We start from the raw sequence: 27366 nt of genomic DNA on the forward strand, positions 1-27366 counted from the left end.
CAGTCGGGCAAACCTGGTAGGCAATATGCGCCCCTCAAACTGAAAATTCAATGTTAGAAACTTCGAAAGACTCATATTTTTTTTCATTTTCTTTCAATTTTTTTTTTTTTTTTTTTTTTTCAAAATTTCAACAGATTTCATTATTCCTATTTCTGTTTTTCATAGCACACGGCAGAAGTTTTAAAAAAATTCATTTTATCAAGTTTCATGACATTTTGCATCTTTTCGAGACTAATAATAAGCATAAAAATGCGGCTTCAGATGCGCACTTTACACTCTATTTCCTTCTAAAAATACTTCGTATCCTTTTCCAAAGAAACAAAATATGCAATATTTTCTTCTTTTTTTTTACATATATATGCAGAATTACACCGACAAATTTCGAAAAAAATCCAATATATAATCTTGAGTCAACTTGGGGGGGAGGGGGGGGGGGGGAGCGGACATGTTGTCACCATCACACTCAACAGGGCGCCGTCGCGTCGCGCAAAAGGTAACATGGAATTTTCCTCAACCCCATCTCCAAGGTGGCAAATGTCATGAAAAATAAAATCTTGAAGTTTCAAGTTCCATAAAATTTCAGCAATTTATGAAAGATAACGAAAGATACCGGTTCCTTTCCATGTTTCGCAAAATGTAAAAATTGTGACTTTCTTTTATTTTTGTGTGTTTTAGTACGGGTTGCATACTCCAGCCCCTGCAAAATATGAAACATTTCATAAATAGCCTTGTGAAATTTCAAGAATTACCTATTTCACTGAAATTTCCATTATTTCATATCTTTCTTACGTTTCATGGCGCCACCCTGCCCACCCCCTCCCCTTTATCTCATTTGGAAACATGAAAATTGAAGTTTTTTGTCCCTATAAAACGTAATTATCCTGTATTCCTCTTTAATGCTATATTCATTTCGTCGATGCAGGGTGCAGATCATCATCGACTTGAATCGTTCAAAGCGGAACGGGAGTATTCTTATAGCTAGCAGCAAGGCCGCATGAAAATCGAGGCCGCGACGGCGAGGTCGCGGCCGAGGGCGGTAAATCTCGGGGGTGCGACAAAAAATGTAGGTGAAGAAACACGAAGAAAAGACGCTGCCGCTAACACCGCACCGTGCCGCCAGGAGGTGACGCGGCAACAACGTGGCGATTCAATCCAGAAATATTAGGTGCAAGAGGCAAGATGATTGACTGTAAAAAAGACTGCTGAAAATCTGCATAGCAAATGTGTGGATGTGTAATTTACGAACGGCATGAACCCCCCCCCCCCCTCCCATCTCCCCCGGTGACAATTGGTGGGAGCGGCAAAATCTTGACGGACTAGGGGCGGAGACCACGTCAAGCCGGCCAAGCTCCAGAGTTGAGACAGGTGCGATAATTTGGTAAGCTGATAGTTTCCTTCATTTTCGCGTGATACCGCATCACATACCTACCCACTCACGCCGGAACATTTATAAACGTCCTATAATTGAAGACAGGATGGAAGCTAAAACTTCCTTCATTTTCGCTTGATACCGCATCACATACAAACTTCGAGTACCTCTACGCATGTTCAAGTGTTTTAACAGATGAGTCAGAATTGCAAGTTCCGAGTAGATCCATAGGCGTAGCTAGGCCATTTTGCTGGGGGGTCTGGGGGGTATGGAATACCCCTTAGGTCAGCGGGGGGTCCGGGGGGCCTCCCCCGAAAATTTTTGAAATTTTAACTCTATTTGAGCGCATCTCGAGGCACTTGTGGCGTTAATCTTCCTTCAATTTCTGCATAAAATTCACCCAGTTTTATGCATTTTAAGGTTAAAATACTTTGAAATTGTTGCATTCAACAGGTTATTCCATTTATTTTCTCACTTTTAACCACTCATTTGTGTGAAAATTGCGAAATAAATGTTTAGTGAATGCCAGAATCATGCCAGAGGCATCCTCTCACGGGCCACGGCGACAGAGACTTACCGTTAAAGATGGTGTTTTTGCACCATCCAGAATTTCTGGGGGGGCCAGATGATACTATTTCCAATTTTGGGGGGGGGCCAGGCCCCCCCTGGCCCCCCCTTCCTACGCCACTGAGTAGATCCGAATTGCAAAATGCAGTCCATTTGAGACGGTAAAAAGTTACAATAATTTCCTTCATTTTCGCGTGATTCCACATCACATACATACCTACCTACTTACTTCGGACTGCTTGCAGTACCAATCCACTTTAAACTTCGCAATTTCGCTAGTTGCGTAGTTATTCAGTACATGATAATAGTATTTTCGATATATTTTTCAATGAAACAGCTAATCTTTATTACGCAGAATTGATTTCCTGCACATATTGCCGCTGGCGCATGTAACAAATGAATGAGACATCTCTTTTTCATTGAGCGGGACGATTTGACCGTTTCGCGTACTTTGCTCTCATCCTGTTTCCAAAACATCTCCCCAAAATCGAGCAAGAGAGGTCAGTGTTAGAAAGGGTAACCCCAAACGATTTACTTTTGCCTGCCATAGCCACAGCCAAAGTCAAAAGGGCTCTTTTTGTTAGAGGCTCCCCCAGCCTTTGGTCTGAGGTTGGCCGAGGATTGAGTCTATTGACCTTGAGGAGGGAAAGTTGAGTTCGCGCCTGAAATTTGTTGCTGCGCGCGCGTCCCTTCCACGGTACAGGCATACCAACGTAAAAACATCCAAGTTATGAATTACACTATTTTACTCAACTGCCATCGTTGTGCATTTCCATTGACTAACTTTAAATTACGCTGCAGCTGTTTTCTCAATTATATATCAATAATTAGATAAGGTTTTAAATGTTTTTGACGGTAAAAGTAGTCATGTAAACGGTGTCAACGCGGGTTCTACAGTGACCATCTGAAGCGTTAGGTTGGTGCGCTCGTTTAGTGTACAAATGGCTGTTGCGATTTCGTGAAATCGAGACCACTCGTGTGCTCTTTCTCACATATTTACTTTTTTGAATGCATGATTGTTTTAAAGTTTCATTTGAATAGTTCATTTATGTAATGTTTAGTTCGCCGGGTTCTATCATTTCTGAAGTGAATCGTCTTGGAACTAAATCGTGTCACTCTGTCTCCGTGAACTCAATCGTCCCGTGCGGTGCCGTTAATGAGTGCGAAAATTGAGGGCTTTTGAGTCCCGTTCCGGTTTCGGGCTGTTGGTGTTCTCCAATGAAGATTTAATTATCAATAATTTAGCATGCCTCTCCTCCACAAGAAACCTTTCAACCCTAATAGGTTGCCGAAGGGCCTGAGTGACGACGAGGAAGTGTTTTTGTGCGAACTTACATCTGAAGTGTTCAGAGATTATGAGTAAGTTTGTTTCCTGCTTTGTCTTCTTAGGTGTAGTATCATCCATGTACTTAGAAGCAGCCATAATCATACCTTTTTTTCTCTGAGGCCTAATTCGTGCTGGTTGCTCCACTGGCTCCCTAGTTTATATTGTCTCTTCTGATTGCCCCATTTCAGTGATATTCATCACCATCAAGAAGCTGATAAATTCATGCTCAATGCCAGAAAAACTAAATTTTCTCTACAAACCCAGTTGACCCATCATTGTAGCTCCTATCAGTTCATTGTCCTTGGCATGCATGTTGCTCCATTCTTCATCACTGTGAATGCCAACCAATTCTTTTCCTAATCGGGTCCCCATAGTTGAAATCTTCAGTTGACGCTGATTAGTTACGTTTTGGTTGTATATACCAATCATGTTAACGCAAGTACTATTGGAATCCACCGCCTATAATCTTCATTCATCAATGTTTTACAATCTAATCTCCATCTAACCCTACCACAACTCTTCACTTTTTTAGTGCCACAAGAGGAAATCAGCTGAGAAGTTACATACTGAGAGTTATTGCAATTTTCTAGATTTGGACCCAAGTCATATGAGCATTTAAGTAATTAGATCATTCCTCTTATTTCAAGAATTTCAAATTATTATGCATGTGTAACTGTCATTCAGTCAGTAACAATTCCATTTGGACTCTAAATGCTCAAACTAAAAACATTTTCTTACTTAACCCTCATATTACTCAGCAGTAGTAATATAGGGCAGACGTTCAAATTGAAGTGGAAGCTTCTATTAGCCTTGCTACGAAGTAGCTGTGGGCTTTTCCTCCAGGTTTGTGTCATAACTCACATTTTTCTGCGTCTAACTGATGAATGTATGTCATTGTTTAGTTTTGATCTTACCTGTAAGTAGACAAGCGCTTCTCGAACAGTTCTTCAATCTTAAATTTCTCAACTCGGTTACGTAAGTTTAGCTTACACGTTTGCTATTTATAATATGTGATATAGCTAGATTTGTTTCACTTGTGGCGTGGTACCATGCAAGTGTCAGGACCTTTCACCCAGCATTCTTTTAGTATGTTCAATAATTAACTGCGTGGATCTGTAATGAAACAGAGCTACTTAATGCAATCAGGGCAGTATGGACTTTGACATGTCAAAGGAAATGAGTGATAGCAGAACTTGCGGTGGACTCGAAACTGATCCTATATTGCTTTCCAAAGAAGGCGTGAAGAAGTAGCAGATGGTTAGTAATCTCTGATTTTATATATTAGCAGCTAGATTGAAAGTGAGGTCAAGTGTAGGCGCTTCAAGTGATAGTTCACTCACCATTCCGATGTACTGACCCAGCCTGCAGTATCCAAGAAAGGAAAGAAAAATAACCAAAAAAAAGCTTAAATACTCCCTCCATCTCATCCCTCTCATCACTGTTCCGAGGCGTGTACCATGAGAAAACTGAGTTAATCCTATGATGTAAGTAAAAATACTTACTGAATAATAATGACGCAAAAAGAATGTGAGTTATTCCAGACTAATAAAGCTCTTTGCAGATTGTTTTAGATGTTGTCAAGCATCAGAGAGCGCTGTGAAAGGGGCTCCAATGTAAATATGCAAATTTTGAGTTTTCCTTTTTATATCATGCAATTTTTTAAATTTAAATCAAACTTACTAATTTTTCTTGTATTTACCCACTTACTTTTTTTCAGGGAATTCTGTGAGAGGATAATTCTTTGCAATTCATTAGTCTGGTCCTGCTCATTGACTGGTAAAGCCAATCTTACGTACAAGGAAGCCAAAGCTTGCGAAGAAAATGCCAAAAAAACTCTCAAAGAGTTCCCCATGGAGGTGAGTTTGCATTATCAGTTCACAATTTTTTTACAATTTCTTTTTCTTTTTTTTTCAATAAAAAAATTTAGGTAGGTATTACATTTCTTAGTTGATTTTCAGTTTAAAGTGTACCAACATTAGACTTCTCAACATGACAAGCCGAAGGAGAGTTTAAAACGATTCTCAAATACACCAAGCTAAATTGTGCGGCCACAAAATTTAAATGTAAAATGTAATACATGGCTCTAAATATTAGGCATGATCACTGTTACTGAACCGGACACATCAATTCTCGAGTTCGTAATAATTACTTCAAGTTTAAGTATAAGGAGTTATTAAAGAACTTATCATCAACACATAGGTGTTTAAATTGATACAAAATGCATTGAAAGTTTAATTCTCAAAAGAGGAATTGAAGAGTTTGCCCTTAGAAAGGCGTTTATATCAGGTACCCTGTTTTGGGAAAAATGCACCGCAAGTTTCACTTCCATCCCACAACTTACTATGTCGGTGATATGACTAACTAAGAATATCTTGCTTTTAACCTTGTCTTGATCTTGTTTTTAAAAATTGTATTATAAATATTTATTCTAGCTTCGAATACCTGTGTTATACTTGGCCACTTTAACTCAGCGGTCCTCTCTGAATGAACTTGCCGAAGATGTATTTAGCTACGTCAAGAACCATTATTTTATTGGTGAAACTGTGGAAGTTCTTTTTCCAGAAGATAAATGGTGAGTCCACAAATAATTCCAAAACTTTGCATGGAAATGTTTTAGAATGCGTTAAATATTTTACCTTAAAATCTTATCTGCAAGTTTTCAACACAGGCAACACCTCTTGAAAATGTTAGAATCACAGTCTTTTACCGGGTATTTTATTGGAGCCCCTTATTTACTGTCACTACTCAAATCAATATATTTCCATAGAGAATGCACCAATGCTTGAAATTCAGTTGTAAGTAGGAACTCTCTAGTGAACTGAGCACAAGATTATCATAAGTTTCCAAACTGGGCAATCATCGGAAGCATTAGGTATGACAGCATGATGTAATCTGCAAAATGCTACCATATGACACCACACAGCTGGTAATTTTCTCACTTTTAAATCTTTTCCCCTTTTTCCTGCATCAGAAAAATATTTTACAAAATTACTGTGAACTCAACTCATCCAGCTTTTTCACTAGAAGCAATAAAGGTTCTCATGCATATCCTCCATGGCAAGATAATTTTCAGTGACCTGACATTTTAACTTGATTACTGCATACTGGAATTCCTATAAGAGAATGGAAAACCGTTGGAAATATTAGAGGTTCCTATTCAAAATTTTTACTTCTCTCTTTTCAAGCGAGATTTTTTTTATTTTTTGAAGTATGGTAGTCTTTTTTGGCTTTGCAGTAAAGCTTAAGCCTGTGAAAGGAAGAAAATCCATATTTTAACTCCTAATTGGAGGGGGGCGGGGTCAAATTTTTTTTGCAATAAATCGAAGGAAACTGGGAGAAAATTCTAGATTTTAATTAGGGTATTTTTCCATCGAGTCCAAGGAATGAGAAGGTGCACTAGGTGGAGACACAGTGCATTTTGAAGAGTTGTTTTTAACATTGAAGGAAATACGATTTTCTTCTGATAAGTAATTTGACTGTGTTTCATCATGCCTCAGGATTGAATGTCATGTCATTCAAGTGACTGAACCAACTGCAGAAGAGCTCTCGTCCTATGGAGGAACCAAAAAGTAAGTCCTTTGCTCTCAATGGCGCTAATCAGTTGATTTTCACTCTGTGAGTATCATTTTTTCACTAGGAATTATGAAAAAATGTCAAGAACCAGGAGACTACCGAAGCTCGCATGATCAAGATGAAACGTCCAGTGCACGGTCACAGATTGAACAGTCAGAACTGACCTTTAAAAGTCTTGCCTAAATACAGTGGAAATGAATCCGGCACACCTCCTAGAATAACCGCTTCGCTATTCCTTTAGCCACTATAATAAAATTCCCTTAACCATCTAGGCACCTCTCTATTGGTATTGCAAGGGGGGGGGGGGGAGGGCTGATAAAAAGTGATCATTTTTTATTAGGTGAGTTGAGGAGGATGAGAATACAAAAAAATAAAACAGTCAGCCATGTCAGAAATTTCACCCAAAATCTTCTAAAGAAAATTGCTAATTGTGGGATGAAGTTTTAAAAGAAGCAACCGAGGCAAGGGAAATTTTAATATTTAATGAGGATATGCCTTTTTTTCTAGTCATTCGTCCTAAAATGAAAGTGTAAATCTAATGTACATTTTTTGTGTCCTTTTGCAATGTAATGATGAGCTCTCGACTCTCTGCAGATCTAGAATCAGTTAAGAATTCAAAGATCAAATTCTTATAACCGAGAAGGTTTTCAAATCCTAAAAGTCAAGAAAAGGTAGTGTAGGTACTCCTCTAATTTATAATTAATTTTTATTTGTTAAAAGTAATTGCCTCTCATAACATTGAAAATATAAAAATAGTGTACAATTTAAGGCGCATTTAACTTATTATTTGGCTGCCAGATTTGAAATTCATTTTTCCCTTTAGACTCCTGGACAGATTGTCTTTCATCTTACTTTACTCGAAGAATAAGTATTTGTAAGTACCTATGTTTTGTCATCCTGGCAAAAACATTAAAGAGTTCTGTAGATACCTTAATCACCAAAAAGATTCTTTTTAAAAAAAGAAACAAAAAAGTCAATCTGTTTATGAGCTAATCTAATCTTGAATAACCGATGTGATCTTAAAGGTATGCGCATCCTCTATTCCTCTCAAAATTTAGGTTGTTCTCCTAAGTCTCAGATTGGTTTCATTTAAAACTGTATTTTCCCCCTGCAGGATTGGAGAACGACAATTCTGGCCACCGTGTGAGTTATTTCACTATGAAGTGGAGCAGCTCGACTCCTCAGGAGAGGACTCCGTCTTTGTGATTAGTGCCTCCCAAGTCAAGAGAAGAAAAGGTGTTTACACGCGAGATAAGAACCGACTATACATCAAACAATTCTTTCATCAAGTTGGGTCCACTTGGAAACTCAAGGTATGTCAATCACTAGTACCCTTGCCTTTCAAATCAGCCTCCTGGATCAAATTCTCCAAATTTTTGAAATCAGCATTATTTGAATTTCTTCTTACTAGGGCCGCTTGCTAAAGCTTTTAAGGATTGTTGATATTAATTTTTCTGCTGTATTAAAGAAACAGAAGAATGGAAATCCATTCTAAGGCTGCAAAATTCACTCTAATTATTCCTTTATTTATGCAATGGAAACCTTACAATTTCTGTCCAAAATGTCAGCAGTTCTTGAAAAAAAATTGAAATATTTGTAAGGCAATACATCCTACAGTTTGTAACTATAAATATAAATTGTAAGAGGAAAGTTCCAACGTTGCTCATATGTGCCTCACCCAGAAAGCTAGCAGAAAAATTAACAAAAAATAATATTTTCCTCCCTTTGATGTTCAGGAAGAACCTTATTACATCGTATGAAAATCTGGAGGACAGGAGAAAAAATCTCTGTGGATTTCGTCTGAAAATGTGCTGTTTTAAATAAAGGAAATATGAAGAAATGATAAAATTAAAAAATTCTTGACACTGATGTCTCCCGGGTTGGAAAATCGGAAATTAACTTGGAGTAGTCCTTGATTGAAGTCTTTTCAAAAATCATCTGAGACAGGGGAGAAATATCAAGAAACTTCTTTAAAAAAAACCTGAAATCTTTTCCTCCCATCGAAATCTTCTCCCTCCAAATAGTTTCCAAAATCAACAGTGTGCAAACTGCAGGAAATTTCAAAGAAAGAAACCAATTTTAGAAGAAGATTGAGAACTGTTAAGAATGGCAGAAGTTATTCTTTTTACTGTATTTTCCGCAGTAAATACACCACTGAGTTGTTTTTTTTTTTTTTTTTTTTTTTTTTTTTTTTTTTTTTTTCCATGTATTTTCGCTAACTACCAACTGTAAAAGTTGTAAAATGTTGTCTCTAAGATGCTACAAGTGTGCTGAAGAGAGAAATTGAATGTTGTAGTGTTAGGTAATGAAGTCTTATTTTTTACATTTGGATCAGCATTTGAAATCGTCTAATGTCTAAACTGAATGGGACACTTTCATTCCCCTTTATGTTCTAAAGTTGGTCTTAAATTTTAGAAATGTAGAAAAATGTTTGTGGAAGTCCCACAAAAATATGATGAAAACTTCAGGAATGTAGAATAATTTTACTAAGAGTCCCACGTTTCCTGAGCATATCAATTTTGTTATTCAGGACTGTAAGGCAAAAAAACTGCTGTAATTTTAGAAAATTTAATGGAGATCGTATGTATTTACATAATCTTATTTTCACTTTATGTTATGATTTTTAGGAAGAAGCTCTGTCTAAGTACGGCATATCTCGAGTGAAATTTGATCAAATATTTGTAGGAGACCCTCCGCAATTCTACTCCCCCAAAAAAAAGAGAACGCCAACAAATGCATTGAAAGCCAATGGTAAAAAGGGTCAGGAATCAATTGAAAAATACCTTTCTAAAGTTTCAAAATTCAATCCTGTTCCCAACTCTGGTGAACCGAAAAAGCCCAGAGAGCCCAAACAAACAGCAGAGCAGCAGCAAGCGGCTATTGAAGAATTGAAAAAGAAGCGTCTCGAAGAGAAAATGAAAGCCAAAGAAAAAAAACGAGAAGAAAAAGTAAAATTAGCCAAGTTCATGAAAGAATGGAACAAGCGGAGGGACGATTTGGAACTAGAAGATCTAAAAGAACTACCGGCGCCTCATCCAGTCCAGTTGCGACTGCCCAATGAATATTTTGGTGATTTAATGATGATTTTAGAATTTTTATATGCTTTTAATGATACAGTTTCTGTTCGTGACTATTTTCCTGGTGACATCACATTAGAGCTGGTTGAGCGAGCTCTGACTGAGAAAGAAATCGCAGGTCCGCTGAGCGATCTTGTTCAAATGTTATTGGGAACTATTTTCACGTTACAAGAAGACGAAGATGATGAAGTTCAAGAAATGGATAAAGAAGCAAACCCTGAACCTGATGATCTAAAAGAGTCCAGTACAACTATTGCGCAGGCAATTAAAGCAGCAACAGCTGCTGCCGGCTGGAGTCAAATGTATCATGGTACGCACTTAAACAAGTTAACTATGGACCCAAATACTCTCTCAGAGGTTTTGCGATTGCACCTCCTTGCCTCTGGTGGTAGAGCAGGTGAAATGAGCTCCAAATGGCGATATCAGCAGAGGGGCGGTTATAAGAGCACAGACGACCCTGGCCTGACCTTACGCATAGAAAAGCCTCACATCTTGCAAGCCCTTAGTCGTGTAAACATGTGCGAACTGTCCCTGGAGGACAAAATCACAATTTTGAAGTGTCTCATCGATCAGATTCTAACATTCTCAGCCGTTCGGGATATTATTGATGAGAGGCTGGATAAAAACAAGCAGAATAAGTTAGAGTTGAAAAATTTCCAAGCAGCGAACATCAAGCAAGAGCGTGAAGCAGCATTAAAATTGAAAGCAAAAAAGGATGCGTTGAAAAACTTGCCGGGAGATCAACCTCTACCACCTGAAGAACCAGAATCACCTGAAAATTCAGAAAAGCAAGAAAAAGAGCTAGCCAAGCGCCGCCAAGAAATCCAGAAAAAAGTTCGCGAAATTTCGGAAGGGAATATGGGATGTCAGTTGCTTCCGTTAGGTCTTGATCGAGCCTATCGGAGGTTTTGGCTGTTTTCTTCGGTACCAGGACTCTTTGTCGAACACAATGAATTATATGCTGGCCCTTGTTTGCCAAAAGGAACCCCTGTTCCAGATTACAACCTGATAAATAATGAAGACACATATACATACATTAGGAAGTTATTTGAGGAAGGCAGTGACAAAGAAAACTTAGGCAACAGAGCATCAGCCTCAGGCAGCCCTAGCAAGAAACTCCTTGTAGAAAAGAATGGAGGTGCAGATGAGAGCCAAATAGGAAACGTATCAAGAAATGAGAAACCATGCTGCCCCTTAACTTGCTGGGGTGACCCTGCAACCTGTCCTGTCCATTGTCTTGCACGCCCTCCAAACCACACTTATTGGGCATTTTACAAAGATGAAAATGACATAAATCTACTCATTGACACACTTAATAATCGAGGTTTCAGAGAGCATGATTTGAAGCAAGTCTTAATGCAAGAAAAGGAGCGAATTGTCCAAAGTATAACAAACTGTCCAGTGAATAAATTAGATTCCTCTTTAGGAACACCCATTGTAGAACCGCGCAAGTCATCACGCAAGAACGCCACCTACGAGAACGCCAATTATAACGCTCCAGAAAACACTCCCATCGACAAGATCATGGAATCGTTCTTGAGAGATACGTTGGTTGAGATGGAGGAAAATATCCACGCTGGCTGTTTAGGATCGTTGAAAGTTCACGACCGACTCAAATGGCGGGATGCACTCTGCAATGGATCTTACGATCAGCAGAGCGATAGGTTAGAGTGGGGCCCAAAAACAAACCTTAAAGTCAAAACAGAGATGGAAATCAAAGATGAACCAATGGACTGGTCGCCCTCAGAGGACATGTACTTAAATTCTGATGTCAAGATGGAACGCTTATCTGTGATAAGAAGCCTAGCGTCAGCCATTCTGCAGGTAACTAATCCTGACACTTTTTAGGTTCAACCTAATCTTGTTCCTTTTTTTTCTCTTTCTATTATTTTATTATAAGTGACTGGTTTGACAAGATAGTCTAACAAACGATCTATAGAGTGAAAATTGAATAATTTATTTATTTATTTAATCTTTATATTTCAGCCTTAAAAATCTTTCCCTCTTGAATCTGACAGCCTCTTGATTCAGAGGCCTGTTTTATTTAAGTACCCTCATCCTTTTAAAATTTGATCAAGACAAAACTAGTCACGTCTGTATACCTTGACAATTGCAGCTTTTAAAACATTCTAAATTAATTTTAAACATGTTCACACCAAACTATAATTCTGCATGACTTTTCATAATATTTTTTGAAAATATTCTATGAAAGCTCAATGCAATACTGTCAGTCAGTTTTATTTTTAAGTATAGGAATAAAAAATTTGCTGTTTAATCCAACACATCAGTCATTGAAACAAATCTATCTACAATCTAGGTTTTGAAAAGGAGCATACTTTCTTTAATGAGATCCATGTTGTTTACGGACTTTCCCTTTTCTACTTAATCAGTTCTGCTCAATGATATGTAACTCAATTTATTAATGGATTAATGATATAATTGTTGTTTTTTTAATCTTTTCAGATAGAGCAAGCGCTTGAACCGAAATATTTGAAAAGGCCATTAGGATTAGATGAAAAAGAAAAGGAAAGACAAAATAAGGAGAAACAAAAAGATGGTGAACAAGACAAGGAATCTGACGAAAAACCTAAAGAAAGCGTCAGAGAAAGATGGGAAATGGCACTAATGAATTCTACGAGCATTTCTCAACTATTTTTACACTTACAATCACTAGGTAAACTTTTTCATTTTCTTGAACGGTTAATGTTTATAGAGTCAATCAAACTTAAACTTTGGTTTGCACCAGGAATGGTTTTTAGTAATTTTTTTCATTCCCTCTTTTTTCAAATTTTCCATCATTCAAAGCCTAATTTAGACATTCAAACGTTTCGTCCTACTTTTCCACTGCTTTTGTCAGATGAAAAGTTTGATCGTTTGATACTAAACAAGAACAATCTGATGAAAAGTTAAACGGAAACTTGCATCTAACATCACCCAGTTTTTGACACCTTTTGGTAGGTGGTAGGTTTTCAAATTTAAAGTCAGGAAATGATTCATCAGTATTAGTCCGTAATGAAACTTACAACAACTACAGTTTATTTGATAACCAGTCTGATTTCCCTCTGTTGTTGAAACGGTCATCTTATTGAATTCAGAATTAAAAGTGTAGGGAAGTAAAATCGGTTTTTCTACGTTTTCCATTTATATAATTGTTCTTTCCTTATTTTGTCAACAGACAATAGTATCCAGTGGACAAGATCTGCATTAAATGCTTACTGTAGGCTGTGTCGACGAAGAGGCGATCCAGAAAAAATGCTTCTCTGTGATAAGTGTGACAAAGGACATCACATGTATTGCCTCAAACCTAAATTAGTAGTAAGCATTGTTTGTCTAATAATTTCAAAACTTGATATTAATAGCCACACTAAACCTGAGATTAGCCAAACTAATGTGGTGGTTGGCCAGTTCTGATATTGCAGAGGTCACTACAATGAGCTTAATTTGAAACACTTGGCATTTGCAAAATGTCATGAACTAATCAATAATTTGAAATGAAATACTGTTTAAAATATTTAAAAATACAAAGTACAGTAATATGTAGCAAAACTAATCACATATCCTTGATAAAGAATTGAAAAAGCAAACAAGTAGAAGTACAAAAGAGTCACAAAAGTGGATTTGCTCTGCCAACCAATAAAAAATCCGAAAAATGGGTTTGGAAAAAAAATTTTTCCTACTTTTCAAGAGTGCTCTCAAATCACTACCATTTGCAAGATTCTGTCTACTTTTAAACATTTTTATCAGAACAAACTAAGTAAAGCAAAATGAAAAAAATCCAAACCATGTTCGGAAAACAATTTTCGAACAAAAAATTTACAACTTTCAACCACTATGTCGCGAGCAAGCTTTGGATGATTTTCTTGATGACAATGGCCTCTATTATTCTAATGCAGCTTTGCTATTAAGGCTGATGTTGAATTTGAGAAGACAGAAAAAGGGAGAAAAAGAAAGATACGAGAGTTTAAGAAGTCAAGTTTTGGCAATCCAGCACAGTTGGATAAAAGCACCAACAACCTTCCTGCCAATGCTGTAGAGGATTCTAATATAAATTTCCATTTTGTAATTATGCAGCCCTAAAGTGAACTTTAACCAGGCAGTAGTTCCCACTGGGATGATCCTTTAGCAATGTTTACTCCTGTTAATGAGTATTTTTGCTTTATCAGAAAGTACCCCAAGGTGACTGGTTCTGCCCGAGGTGCAAACCCAAAGAGAAGCCACAAACCCCGGTCAAGAAATCTCGTCGCATTTTCGATGAAAATGAAACAGATGAGGAGATGGATGAGGATGATGAAGAAGAAGAGGAGGAGGAAGAAGAAGATGCTGGGGGTGAGGATGAAGACTACGAAGAAGAAGTCAAACCCAAGTAAGGACTTACTTAGGGACTCCTTGCTCACGTTCTCTCTTTACCAAGGGGAAAATATGAAGAATATGTAATTGTAAGGAAAATAGAGCTATGTGCAATTGTTTTGTGACTAAGAAACCTCTAGTCATTGCCAAAATTCCTTTGATAAAATACAAATTTATGGGGAAAGTTGTAAATATTTGACTTCCAATTTTTCAGATGGTTTGGTTTGCAATTTCATCTAAAATATCTGAAAATTTCAAGGGAACATATGTATAACTTTCTTTCAAAATACCTAATTTTTTTATCAGAGGAACTTTGACAACATCTGACTTGGGCGTTTTTCCTTAGTACAGTTGATATGATAAGACCAGGGAGTTAACTTGGCTAGAACAAAATTTCACTCAGAAGTAGGTAAAATGAAAATATCAGGCAATGTCAGGAGAAGATATTGAAATGTTTCCCACTAAGGAGTTGAGAAATAGTAAAAGTATAACCTTGAAAACTGAGATCTTAGAGGTTAATTTTAAAATCAGAACATTTTGGTTGGCAAATTTATGGATCATACAAATCAAAAGACTTTTCCTCGTTTGGCTAAGGTATATCTAGAGAAAACAAGCAGTTTTTCCCCTTGAAGCCTGTCGTTGAAATTTGTGTAAATTCTTTTGTAGCTCTTAAAATTTTTTTCCTCTTTGACTACAAACATTTTAGAATATGAATTTAAAAGGTAGTGCTTATGTCACCTTGAGTTTAACAAAAGTATTGTGAACATAAAGTAATAAAGAGAAGACAATTTCAATACAAAAACGACTGAATCACTTGATAAGACAGCTGGAAAGATAAGTATCAAGTGGGGGGCTTCGTTTTATCCATGGTGTTCTCATAGTAAAAGCTGACAGCTTTGCCAAATATGGAATTTCAAGTTTTGGTAGTTGCTGTCAGCCTCAAGTTTGTTCAACGTTATCTCTAATTTCAACTTATAATTGAAATCTAGTCAATCAAAATCTAAACTCAAGCTCTCCACTAGTTCACCACTTTTTATGCCTAGCTAGACTGCGACAGTGCAAATCATTTATAATCGAGCAACATTCTTGCTGTCTCGCGCGAAAAGAAAGCACAACTGATTAAATTTGAGGACTTGACATGAGAATAAAGATCAAGGTTCTCTTTTGCTCAAGTGTTAATTTTTTGTATTGTTTGCAGGAGGAAAAGCATCCCTGTTGGGAAGTGTAAAGGCTGTGGAAACAAGGGTGAACTCGCTTCTTGTAGCAAGTGTTCGGCTGGCTACCACCTGAAATGTGCTCAGCCAGTGCTTCGCAAGCACCCGACCAGCAAATGGACGTGTCACAAGTGTAAATCAGCCAACGCCTACAGTAATTCAAATTTCAAGAAAGGTATTTTCTTTCTCTTTTTACTTGCCTCACCCTCCTTTTCCCTTACAGTTTTTATGATTAGTTTTACTGTAATGATCGCTAGTCAGCAGAAAAAATAGTCTTAATGGGGTAACGAAAAATCAACAAATTCTGATTTATTTCGCATCCATCCCAAGGGACTCCTAAAGAAAGACTGAATTTATTTTCTCTCGCTCGATTTTGCATCGTTCAAGTTTTTAAAATTATGAGAACAGATCAGCTCTGAAATTTTTTATGTCGTTAAAGAAACCTAGTAGAGCTCAAAGAGCAGTTGTTGAATGAAAGGGAAAGGTTCCTTTCTACATGTCGAATGATTGTTCACCGGGAAAATCAGAAACTTGGTTATTTTGGTTTTTTCTTCTTCTTTCTATACACCGTAAATTGTGTCAATTTACTTTTGTCTTTGAATGTAGAAACATTTGAATCAGCATCTAAAATTCAGCAAAATTTAAAAAATGAAAGAAACAGAAAAAAGAAAAGAAATCTCAACGTCAGATGTAAGTATACATTCAGGAAACTAGACAATGGATAAAATGTTGCAAGCCTCAAAAATATGCATTCCTCTGCAATTTTAAATAGGATCTTTTAGGATCCAAGTATTTCCGTAGAGAACTAAAGATTGATTCATAACATCATAACCAAAAGCATTGTTGCCAATAGCAGTTAATTGCGGCCCCTCAAAGATTGCATCCAGAAGATTCCTACGACAAACGAAACAAACTTTTTGTGAAGAAAATCTAGAATCTTAAAAAATGATCATACTAAGAACGAAAAAAGGGTGAGATATCAATGAATGTAGACCATCATCATGAAAATCATGACCGAACAGTATGGCGGGTCTGGTTATGATTAAAGAGATTTAAGAGTGTCAGGTTGCTTAAAAAGGTGATTAGATGAAAGAGGTATCTAAAGTTAAATCATATAGCGGCGCTTAGGTTGTAAAGGTAAAGCTGTATGGGAATGGATTTGCTTTATTGTAAACTAGAAGCATGCTTTAGTGGTACGTATTTCATGCTAATCAAATAAGTTTAAGAGGATGCTGTCACTCTTAAATGGTTTCAATAATTTCTGTATCACCAGAGAGCTCTGTAAATGAGCATCATAATTGTTATCTCAAGTTGAGGGAGTGTTTTTGGATTGTGCAGATGATGTGAGCCCTTCTTCTGACGCTGAACGTGCCAGCCGCAGGCGAAGCGCAAAAGCAGCCACTGCCAAAATCTCACACTTCGCTAAACAACTCCGTTGCAACGCTTGGGATGGTCTGTTCTCCTAATACCTCCTTCATGTTGTACCATATTTGGACACATTTAAACAAAAGAATTTTATTGACCGCCAAGATAAAACAAATATTTCAGAGCAATAGTTTGGCACTTTCGTCTTGCCGACTGAGTTTAACAGATTTGCACCAAGCCGCATCAAATTTTAACTGTGAAAAAGATGTTGGAAGTTGTACTCTCCTCAAAGACTCAATGTTAAGGACAAAGTTTAATGAATAATTGCACGTTGGAAATATACCCTCTTGACTTTGACTTTTTGACAGGAGACAACTTATCAGTAGTTGCATTCGAAACTATTTCAGACTAATTTTTTTCCTAAATGCGACTTGATGCGTTCCTCTGTTTATATGTCAGGTAGGAACTTATTGGAAAAATTTAATAGAGAGCCAGCGAGAGACTAAAATGAGGAAACCTAGCAAAAACCATGCAAGACCATGAGATCAACCTCTGTTGCAAAATGCTTCTCTTTCTTGAAGTTGCAAATATTATGCAAACCATGAAAACTCAAGGCAAAACCATCTTTCTATTAAATGCTGAGTCATGCCATCACCAGGTTTTCCTCCATTTACAATGGTGCCGGAGGATTATCCCAAGTCCACAAAATCAGTTCACTCTTTCCAATCCTATATCTTAATCAATCTTTTTTAACAGATATGCTCCTACCCCTTTTGCATAATTGCGTCCATTACATGTTTAAAGTGAACCTGGCCCCATACTGAAGAGAGTTAAGGAAACCTAATTCTTCACAATCTGTCATGACTCCACTTTAAAAAAATTCATCCAAAAAATTGTCGAAGCTTCTATCTGTCCATGTTGGGCAGCTCCATTGCTCTGAAAAAGTTTTATATATAAGGAACGATTAAGAAGGATATCGGGTAGAGAAGGCCCGAAAATGGACTACATTATGCCATGAGGGACTAATATTTCAGGCTGTTTTTTTAGAAACAGCATATGTGCTCTGAATATTTCTATGCAGATAGTTTGTTCTCCTTCTTTTTCCTCTTTCACCCCTCTTTCTCCCATCTTTTTCTTCTCTTCTTCCTTTTCTATTTTTCTCTTCTTCTATTTATTTTCTCTCTTTCTTTCTCCCCCCTCCCATTTTGATTATTTCCTTGCAGGCAGGTGCTTTTATGGATGAGCCAGATGAAGTAGACCCTTATGGCAAAATGTAGTCTAATTGTAAAACGAAACTGTTATGTCAGTTTGAAACAAACTAAACCACCTGAGCCTGAGACTTATCTAGCAGAATACTTGAGTGTTTTTTGTTGATTACTCAAATTTAGTTCTGCATCCTATCTTAAGAAATATCTGTAAAAATCGTTAAATATTGCTTGGAAAATCTATGCTTTAAACTTTAAAGTCTCTTTTCCTGTGGACGGGCAGAAATCAAAAAGTTTTGTTTGCTGGTTATACTTTTAATGCTTCCTCGTACCTCATTTTCATCATGTTAGTAGATTTTTCAGCATTTAGACTTTCTGTTGAAGCGTTTACTCTACTTTTGTAGTACTCTGCTTTGGTAAGAGATGTTTCAATGGGCCACTTGACAAACTATGAATTCAAGCATTCTTATTAATATTTCCTCTTACATACAACACAACTTGCGCAAGGAAATTTAGTGAATTTGACTTCCAACCAAGAGTTTAATGTTCTTATCTAGCAGTGGCTGCGAAAAATTTGAATTTTCAGCTCGCAAGAATAACCTGAGTCTACTAGGAATCAAACTGTGCACTACAACGATTTTGGCAGGCCTCTAATCATTCAGTGTTCCTTCCCCACCCCAAAGTGTAAACTACAGACAACAGCTGATGGGAAGCACTGAGATTTAAGTTGCCGTATTTTCGCATTGCAGTCTGTTGCGGAAAGTTTAGTTTGTGATTTAACTCAATTAAATTATGGTCTCCTTAAAGGCAGGAAGTTTATGCTTTAAAAAAGGTGAAAGCCTTACCAAGAAGTTAATTTTAATAATTTGTGTTGCACAAATCAGCCTCCAGCAGTGAGGTGTGAATGATCGATTATCAAAATTCCCCCATTTGAAGCTGGTAAAGAATCAATTCTTAGGTGCTCATTGCGAACACTCTGTTGATCGATCTTTTCCCATATATTTAAACGGTAGATCAATCATATATTGCAAAGCACGCCACGCCACCATCAGGGTGAAATTTTGATATGAAAACATCATAATGCTTAAATTTTCAACTTGTCCAGTGGTCCATTATTCATTATTTTGCTGAAGATAAAATGACTAGTTCTCTTTAACACTATTTTCATTAACTGAAGGCAATTGCAAGCAAAGCCGTACATTTTTGCTCAAGCAAAGGGTGTGAAGTCACATTTTCATCCGAAATTTGTAGTCCAGAACCTGCAAGATTGACACGTGAGATAACAGAACATTCGAACCTTTGTAAAGTGGTCCATAGCTCTTTTTAGGTATTCAGAAGCACTACTTGACCCTATACGGTTGTGTGAAGAATAGGTGTTATCATGGGAATGATCTTGAATCAATTCTCGTCCAAAATTTATTCTTTTTTACTACTCGCATCATCTTGAACGAATGTCCCTTTGAATTTCTCCAAATTCCTGTGCACCCACTGAGGTTTTAAATTTTCATTGTATTTTGCAGGGAATGAACCTTCTGAAATGACCAATGGAACATCTTCGCGACGGAGGTCTCGGCGGTCCTATGAGCAGGCTCCCCCCATGTCCAATAATCTACCTCTAGATAACGCCGTCCTGCAAGAGCTTTTGGATGTCGTGATGCATCATGAAGATGCATGGCCGTTCTTACGACCTGTCACAAAAGGAGAGGTAAGTCACAAGTGAAATTGGTACTTCAATCATCATGAATCATTCACCAGCAGGGGCTTAGTGTTTTATGGAGCAGTTGTGCGTTGTTCAGTTCCGCAGTTTGTGCTATGTGTGAGTCTGCAGTCAAGCTGATTAGTGGCGTACTTGTTATGAGTTCAGTTGAGAGGGGCAAATGTTGTTGCATGAACCTAACACAGTTTTTTGCCTTGTTTTGTTTATTAGCGCACATACAGTCTTAAGCTAAAATCAGGTGGCAATGAATGTGTCAACTTCGAACCTCTCTGTTGACAAGTAAAATGCTATCAAAGTTCTGCCATCTTAATATTTGCAGCCAAGTCCATGCAATTATTATTTTATATGGAACAAATTTCATTTTATTGAGTGATAATGTTGTGAGTACGGCTGAGATATATAACTGCTCGCTACGATTGCAACCTGTAAATAAATGACTTAACACAGGTGAGAGGATTCTTTTTATGAAGTCACAAAATTTGTCGGCCTGTAATTTTTCTGCCTGAAACAAGGTTGGATTTTTGACAACTTTGAAAGTCTTCTTTTCAGGTAAAATTTGATCAGATTGAAAATGGAAGGGAACAGACATCCTCATTTATCACGCACTTTCTGAAAATGAATTAAAAAAAAATATGCAATAGCCAATGGTTAATCAAAGGACTGTGTTTTAACTGCGCCAGTAGGGCTCGCCTTTTGTAATCACTTGGTTCTACCATGTTACAGTACACCAATCAACCCATGCTATTCAACGGGCCATTCAAATGTTTTTTTTTATAGCACCCGTTTTTTTGTCTTTGAACTGTTATACTGTCAAGCCCTGATGGTCTCTTACCATAAAACTACGTAACTTCTCAGGGGAAACCCTTGAGAACATTTTTCTGGCAAACCCTTATTATTTTATTCAACAGAAACATCACATAAGCTTTTCTACGGTTGAACAACTCAAATGTAGAAGCCTCTTTCCCGCCACAACTTTTTAGCCAATGAGCGTCTTGCGCTGTAAGTGCAATATGTGATGAGCCTTGTGACTCATTAGACCATATGCTAACCGTTGCCCGTACAGAAATCTACTTAAACCACTGCAGTTATCCCCCGATATTGCTTTGGGTGTCCGGTTTCGAGCAAGAGAACAAAAGGGCGACCCTTTCTGCTGTCAAACCTTATCTTTCACGCCCGATTAACCATTTATCACGACGCCAGGATCTACCAAATTTTCATAAAAATTGTTTTCTATCTATTTAACAAGTTTCCCCTTACTCTTTATTAAAATACAATTGATAAGAGACCTCATTTGTGAAAATCGGCTGAATAGAAGAGAAGTTTCAGTTTGAAATCCAAAGAGATTAACTCAACGTGCTTTCTCAACACAAATAATGAAAGGATGGAAACAATAAGAAATGTTAAATATAATTAATATCATTCACTTCAGAATTTTACAAGCAGTTCAATTATGTAACGGAGCAAAAATTGGGGCAAAATTACAAAAAATTGGTCTTTTGAATGGGGCTTCTTTCCAAGAATTTTGACCCGAAGGCATGAGTCGAATAGCAGCCTTACCCCCTAGAATACATGATGTGCCTGAACGAGTTTAAATCGTTTTATCTGCCACAACCGAATACTCTGTAGATTCTTGAACTACAGTGTCTCTCGAGTCATTTAAGCCAAAAAATTCTGTGGAGATCCTGGATAAAAAAAGCGACTTAAAGTATTTTGGGGTTATAACAGCTAAATCACCAGTAGTAAATCCCGTTATATTATTGAAAAGAAAGAAATTAACTTGATAATTTATTGCCTGAGTTTCTTAAATATGATGATTTTAAGCACTCAAGAACCTATACCACCCATTTTAGCCATGTATTGATTTCCTGAGAGCCGATAATTGAAGGGATTTCTCATAGAACCCTCCAAAAATGGCCTGCTTTTTGGGCAGCCGGTTTGGCCATCAAATTGTTGGAAACGCACTAATATTCCGTCTAATTATCTTGATTTTAAGCTGATGCATGGCAGTTCGCTGCAAATTGTGGTTGTGTGCAAACGCCGCTTATCAGCATAAAATTAAGATAGTTGGACAGAAGTTTTAAAATTAATCTACATTCAATGTTCATGAATCAGTATTTACTCCCAAATTCAGCAAAAAGTACCAATTGATACAAATAGCAATGACATGAAAATAGTAGGTACATATGTGTCTAACATTTCAGTTATTCAGAATGCTTTTCCAACATATTCAGGTTTGATTTTTCTTCTTGTTTTAGGTTCCAGACTATCACCTGATCATTAAAAGGCCAATGGACTTTGGAACGATCAAGCACAAATTAAACATGTTAGAGTACAGATTAAATTCAGAATTGATCTCTGACGCTCTCCTGGTTTTTGAGAATTGCTTCTTGTACAATGAAAGTAGCTCAGAAGTCTACCAGTAAGTATACAATCGTTGGATCTGTAAACTTTTTATGATGATATATAGCTTAGACTCTTACACCGAACAGAAGTTTATGATTTGTGAGTTTCAACTTTGATGTATGTAAATTGCAGCTTCCTCACAACATTATTATGTTTTAAAAATCCCCTTATTTGGGTGTGTATTGGTTTGTTTTTAATATATTTTTAAGGAAAGTTCACAGTTGCCGTGGCAACTACTATGTATATCATATGAAGACCTTTCTGACCAAATAGGTTATACCCATGTCAGCGACGCTAAGATTATGCAACTTTTCTTTTTTTTACAAGTATCCAAAATCATCCACATCACGAATGTCTCTGCCAAAATATTCATAAAAATAAAAAGAAAATTTGAGGCAAATGTTAGAAGAAAGTTTACAGCTCTCTACCAACTGAACAGTGGGATGTATGCACAATTTTAGCAACTTTAACATGGGAAAAAGCTGTTTGGTTGGAAAGGACCTCATATACTACATTAATTTTTAGAGAGAAACTAAATTAACGTTAATTATTAAAATTTAAACTCATTGACTGCCACTCCTTCTATTTTAAAAACACATGATCATTTTAAACGATCAGTGCTAGCGAAGCTGATTTTTACATATTAGTTGAGCCTCACAAAGCAAGCTATCCATCAGCATTAAACTGAACTAGTAGTATCACTAAATGCCCGATAGAGGGCACCAGCGCTGTTTTTCTTGAAAAATTTGTAAACGTACAGCGTTACATCTGCTGTGAGGCGCTTTTTGCGTGTTTATGTGGCCCTGCAGGAAATAAGTGCTACAGCACCACGGCAGTTAATAAAGTACAGAAGTAAATTTTGCATTTCTGCAATGTAGGTGAGCGGTTTTGAAGTCTACCATCAAGATGTCTATGGTTATTTTATTGGTCAAAGTTCTTTTCGAGAAACAGCGTATTCGTGGCTCTATTATTATCTAAGATAAATCTTTGGCTACTTTTTCAAGCTGAAACTGCCTTAATCTCTGAGGCAGGTGAGCAGATCATCCTGTGGGAGGATAGTACTACCAGTTATCATCAATTGAAAATGTTTGTTTCTTTTTTTTTTTCAGAGCCGGTGTAAGATTGCGGAAGTTCTTTGATAGACTCTGCAAGGAACGGAATCTACATGTTCCGGATGATTGTCCAAAAGCCCCTCCAGCAAAAAAAGTGAAAACAGTATACTAAAATTCTGCTGTCACAAGTTGTAGCTAAATCTGTAAATAGTCCCATCAGTTTTATTTATTTTCCATGAGTCCAAAATCATCTTCTGTCTGTACTTTTGCATTTGCTCTCTGTTTCTCTTCCTTTTATGTTTTCCTTTTTTTTTTAATATTTGTGATTCCTGTTTTTAATTTGTCGATCATGTACCTTATATTTTACTATAATTTTGTGTCCTTAGTCTTATTCCTTCCTCTGATTACTTATTGTACTTTAGTTATTTGTAATAACGTGTCCCAGTTCCGTTTATTATTCCCTTTTCTGCCTTAATTTTAGAATTTTCAATCGAAATTGAATCACTTGATTCCAAAAAAAAATGTTTTTCTTATCACAATGTGCATTTAGCATGAATTAATTAATTTTTTTCTTGTTGCATAAATAAGGAAAAACTTTTTTAAATTATTAGAGAAAATCAAAAGCCATTTTAATGGCTGAAGTCCTAAAATGTGTATCTCTGATTGCAACGTTGCAAGTTTTTGAAAGAAAATCATCCCACAGTTTCCCTTAGTATTTCCTGTGAATTTTCTTCACCCATTCCAGAATATTTACTGAATTTTTTTTTCTTTTTTTTTGCTGTTTTTCATTCTATTTTTTAAAAAAAAAAAATTAAGACAAAAATTTGAGGTTGTCACGTGTTTTGACTGGAGCCACTGTCATTTTTTTTGGTAATTCTTGGGGAGTGGAGTAGCATTGAAGACCTTATTTATGCACGCACAATGGCCTCAAACCCAAACTGAACTCCAAATTTGAGTTGAGCCGAGAGAGAGAGATTAAAGAATATTCAAGAATGAAAAAGGCATCCATCTTAATTTCCAGAGATACTTTATTTAAAATCCGAGGAAAGGCAAAAATACCAAAAGAAATGCTCCGACTAATTGAAATGGTAATTCTGAGGATGATGACTAAATTCATAAATTGTACCCTGGAATCAATGCAAAAATATGATGTAATTCATGTCTAGCAAATCGTGATCTCTAGACCTGTTTGTTTACCCTCAAAATGTTTTATTCTTCATTCTTGACACTGGCAATTTGTCATACCACTATGTGATTGTATCACTGCTTTCTCCATTTTACTAAATTTAAATATAATATGTGATTTTAGTACTTTAAAGTCAGTTTCGATATTCCGATGGGTCCATGATTTTTTCCACATTTACCTCTGGTCTAGTCTCCTCTGTTTTCCAGCTACAAAGTTCACATTTGAAAGATAAAGATTCAGAATTGTTTTCTTCCAATGTTCCTTTGAAATATTTTTTGTACCACCTCATCTTGTGAATGTACCTCCATATTGGTGTTGAATTGAATTGATCTGTCTTTTTGAAGAAAACAGCACAAAAAATTAATGGCCAAAATTGCCCTTTTTTATATCCTTTGATAGATTGTTGACAGAGGCATAAGTTTCTCGGGGAAGTTAAGTGCCCAAAATAGGAGTATGAATTGAATTCCCTGAAATATTGTAGGAACAATCTCGAGGAAGTTCCTACTCCAGGGAATGAGAATGGTCCCCTTCAGATTCATAATTGTCAATTACCAAATCGATAATTTTTATTTTGAGCTTACAGATGCCCCAATGTTACTTTATACCATTTAAAAAGCACATATAGTCATTCCATAATTTATTGATTTTGCTTGATTGCAAATGTTTGAATAAAAATGGGTTATTTTTAGTCTTGGTGTAACCTTTACAGGATCGCTTTCAAGGCACTAAAGTTTCAACAGAAGCTCTGCTTAGGTCAGGCCTTTGTTTTTCCTCCCATCTTTTTTTATAAATTTTCCTTTTATTATCGTTCTACTTTACGAGTGTTTCTAGGTGGCCATAGCCACTCCGGCCCAATCCTAAAAAACTCCCCCTGAAAAGTTAAAGACAACAGGTGGCTGCTGCCTAACTAAATATACACAGAGAAACTCAATCGGGCTTGCCTGCTTGGTTTGCGGTCCATTTAGTCCTCCTGCTAGTTAAGTCTAATTTTTATACGATGTACCACAAGACAAAGTGCGAATTTAAGTATGATGATGTATGTTTTCTCAGACTCCAACTTATGTAACAAAAATTATTGGAAGTATTTCCTAACTAAGATATGTGTTTTTCAATACAAAAATTCAAACTTCCTGCTCATGAACATAGACTCTAATTGTCCTTGTGATCAGAAAATTCAATTTTTTGTTACTAGGGCCGAATGAAAACTTCAATTTCTTGTTCCATTGTTAATTTCTGTAATTTTTGTTGCGTGAATAATTTTTAATGAAACTTTGAGGAGGAAACATGTATTAGAATATTTCAATTCGAACCTTGTCTAGAGAACCATTGCTGTGCAATTTCGATCATGAATCCTGACTTCTTTAAAATTCCTGTTTTCAAGAAGTCTGTTGAAATCGGCCATTAGTTATTATTTATTTATTAGTTTGTTGATTAATTCATTGTTTTACAATCAGATATTTCACCAAAGTTGTTTCGGTAGTTTTCACCCATTGTTGATTGTTGTCTTTTCTAATTTTCAGCCGTTTCCGGCAACTATCTACACCTCAATCATTTCCTTTACGGACTCTCTAAGAGTATTATGAAGATAAATTTGCTTGGTCGTTGCAAAAAGTACAATTTACCTTTGCTTTACATCTTGATTCAAACAGTTATAAAAAATCGCCCTAAAAGTATATTAGAATCGTAGAAAGTTATTATACTACCTTGTTTGCCGTACAAAATTGCTGAATTTTAAAAGCTAGGTCATAACTTTAGCTCATTGTTCAATCTTCGAAAACGGGCACCCTGAAGAATTATAAAGAAGCTATCTATTTTTTTTTTTCAATCTTCATCTTCCTGTGAATGCAAATGTAGCATTAAGCACCAGTATAATGAAAATTATAGAAAATGTCTTTCCAATTCTAAGCACATCATTTGCAGATTGATATTAAAATACTTATTCCAGTTCAACTTTGATTATTGCTTTTCTAACTTGGGCTTTTTTTTTGTTCAAAAAGCCTGAAGAGCATTTGTGGTCATTCTCCAGTAAAGGTTGTCTGTTAACGAGTTTTATCACTAAGCAAATCGTCTCTGTGAACTGGTTTCAACTTGATCTGTATTCAGAAATCAGCCTTAATTTTTGAAATTTACTGCAGCCTTGGGTGATTCAGTACCGCTGCAAGTACAATACATCCAGAAGGCTGTTGTCGCATGCCACAAACTGTTCCGTCCCTGCTAGATGCAAGCTGAGAGGTCAACATTTTTTCGTTGAAGAACAAGGGGTTTTGAACCATCAGCAATAACCACAGAACCCCCCCCCCCCCCATTGCATGAATTTTTGCGATTTTAAAAGCAAGAACTAAGATTCCAGCTGTAAATACAGATTGAAAGTATTTACCCTGATTGTAGAATTTACGGTACAAAGAGATAGTATGTTCTTTCTTACAGTAAAATTTGAACTGTTCTGACTTCTGTTCTATCTGTACATATGCATGTGCCAGAAGTATCAAAGAATGACAACTGAAGACTGGAACATATGATCCTATTGAATTCGTCCGAAAAGAGTTTTTTTTTTTTCTCTCTCTAAGGCAAATAGCGCAGGAAGCTTTTTTTGCACAAAAAATACAACTAACAAGCTTTAGCATTCTTAATTTTATTCCTAAACATTGCCAGGAACATTCAGAATCTGTTATCTTTTGTTGATCAGTCAAATGAATCCAATAGATTTTTTAATTATTTTCAAGCATTGTTCTGTTTTATTTTAAAATACAGTATTAGTAAAAATTAATTTAATGGAAATGAAAAGTTTTAAGAATTGATTTTGAAATCCTCAACGGCAAAATCAGAGAAAACAATCCAATGTTGGAATGTAAAAATCATTGTAGTCTATGCTACTGACGAAGGATGGTAAACTGAAATAATATTGTACAATTTAGAATAGCTTTTAGTTTTATTTGCATAATAAACTAGTTTACTAGTTTTTTA

At 36.4% G+C, this 27366-nt stretch overlaps 1 protein-coding gene across 4 annotated transcripts; it reads left to right on the forward strand.

The window, feature by feature from the left end:
- Positions 1-2847: 2847 nt before the first annotated feature.
- Acf (ATP-dependent chromatin assembly factor large subunit) lies at positions 2848-27366 on the forward strand. Of its 4 annotated transcripts, none has more exons than XM_019043938.2 (14): positions 2848-3295; positions 4981-5119; positions 5696-5835; positions 6761-6832; positions 7951-8149; positions 9464-11737; positions 12377-12587; positions 13089-13228; positions 14077-14276; positions 15459-15649; positions 16813-16926; positions 19565-19749; positions 22017-22180; positions 23274-27366. In XM_019043938.2, exons 1-14 carry the CDS (start codon positions 3183-3185, stop codon positions 23386-23388), a joined length of 4257 nt encoding a protein of 1418 aa, XP_018899483.1. In that variant the 5' UTR covers positions 2848-3182; the 3' UTR covers positions 23389-27366. The 4 variants fall into 4 exon arrangements, with proteins under 4 accessions (XP_018899483.1, XP_018899484.1, XP_018899485.1 ...); XM_019043940.2 differs by lacking the exon at positions 2848-3295 and adding an exon at positions 3380-4106; XM_072296208.1 differs by lacking the exon at positions 2848-3295 and adding an exon at positions 4191-4520.

Source organism: Bemisia tabaci, chromosome 2, assembly GCF_918797505.1.
Source record: "Bemisia tabaci chromosome 2, PGI_BMITA_v3".
Taxonomy (NCBI): domain Eukaryota; kingdom Metazoa; phylum Arthropoda; class Insecta; order Hemiptera; family Aleyrodidae; genus Bemisia; species Bemisia tabaci.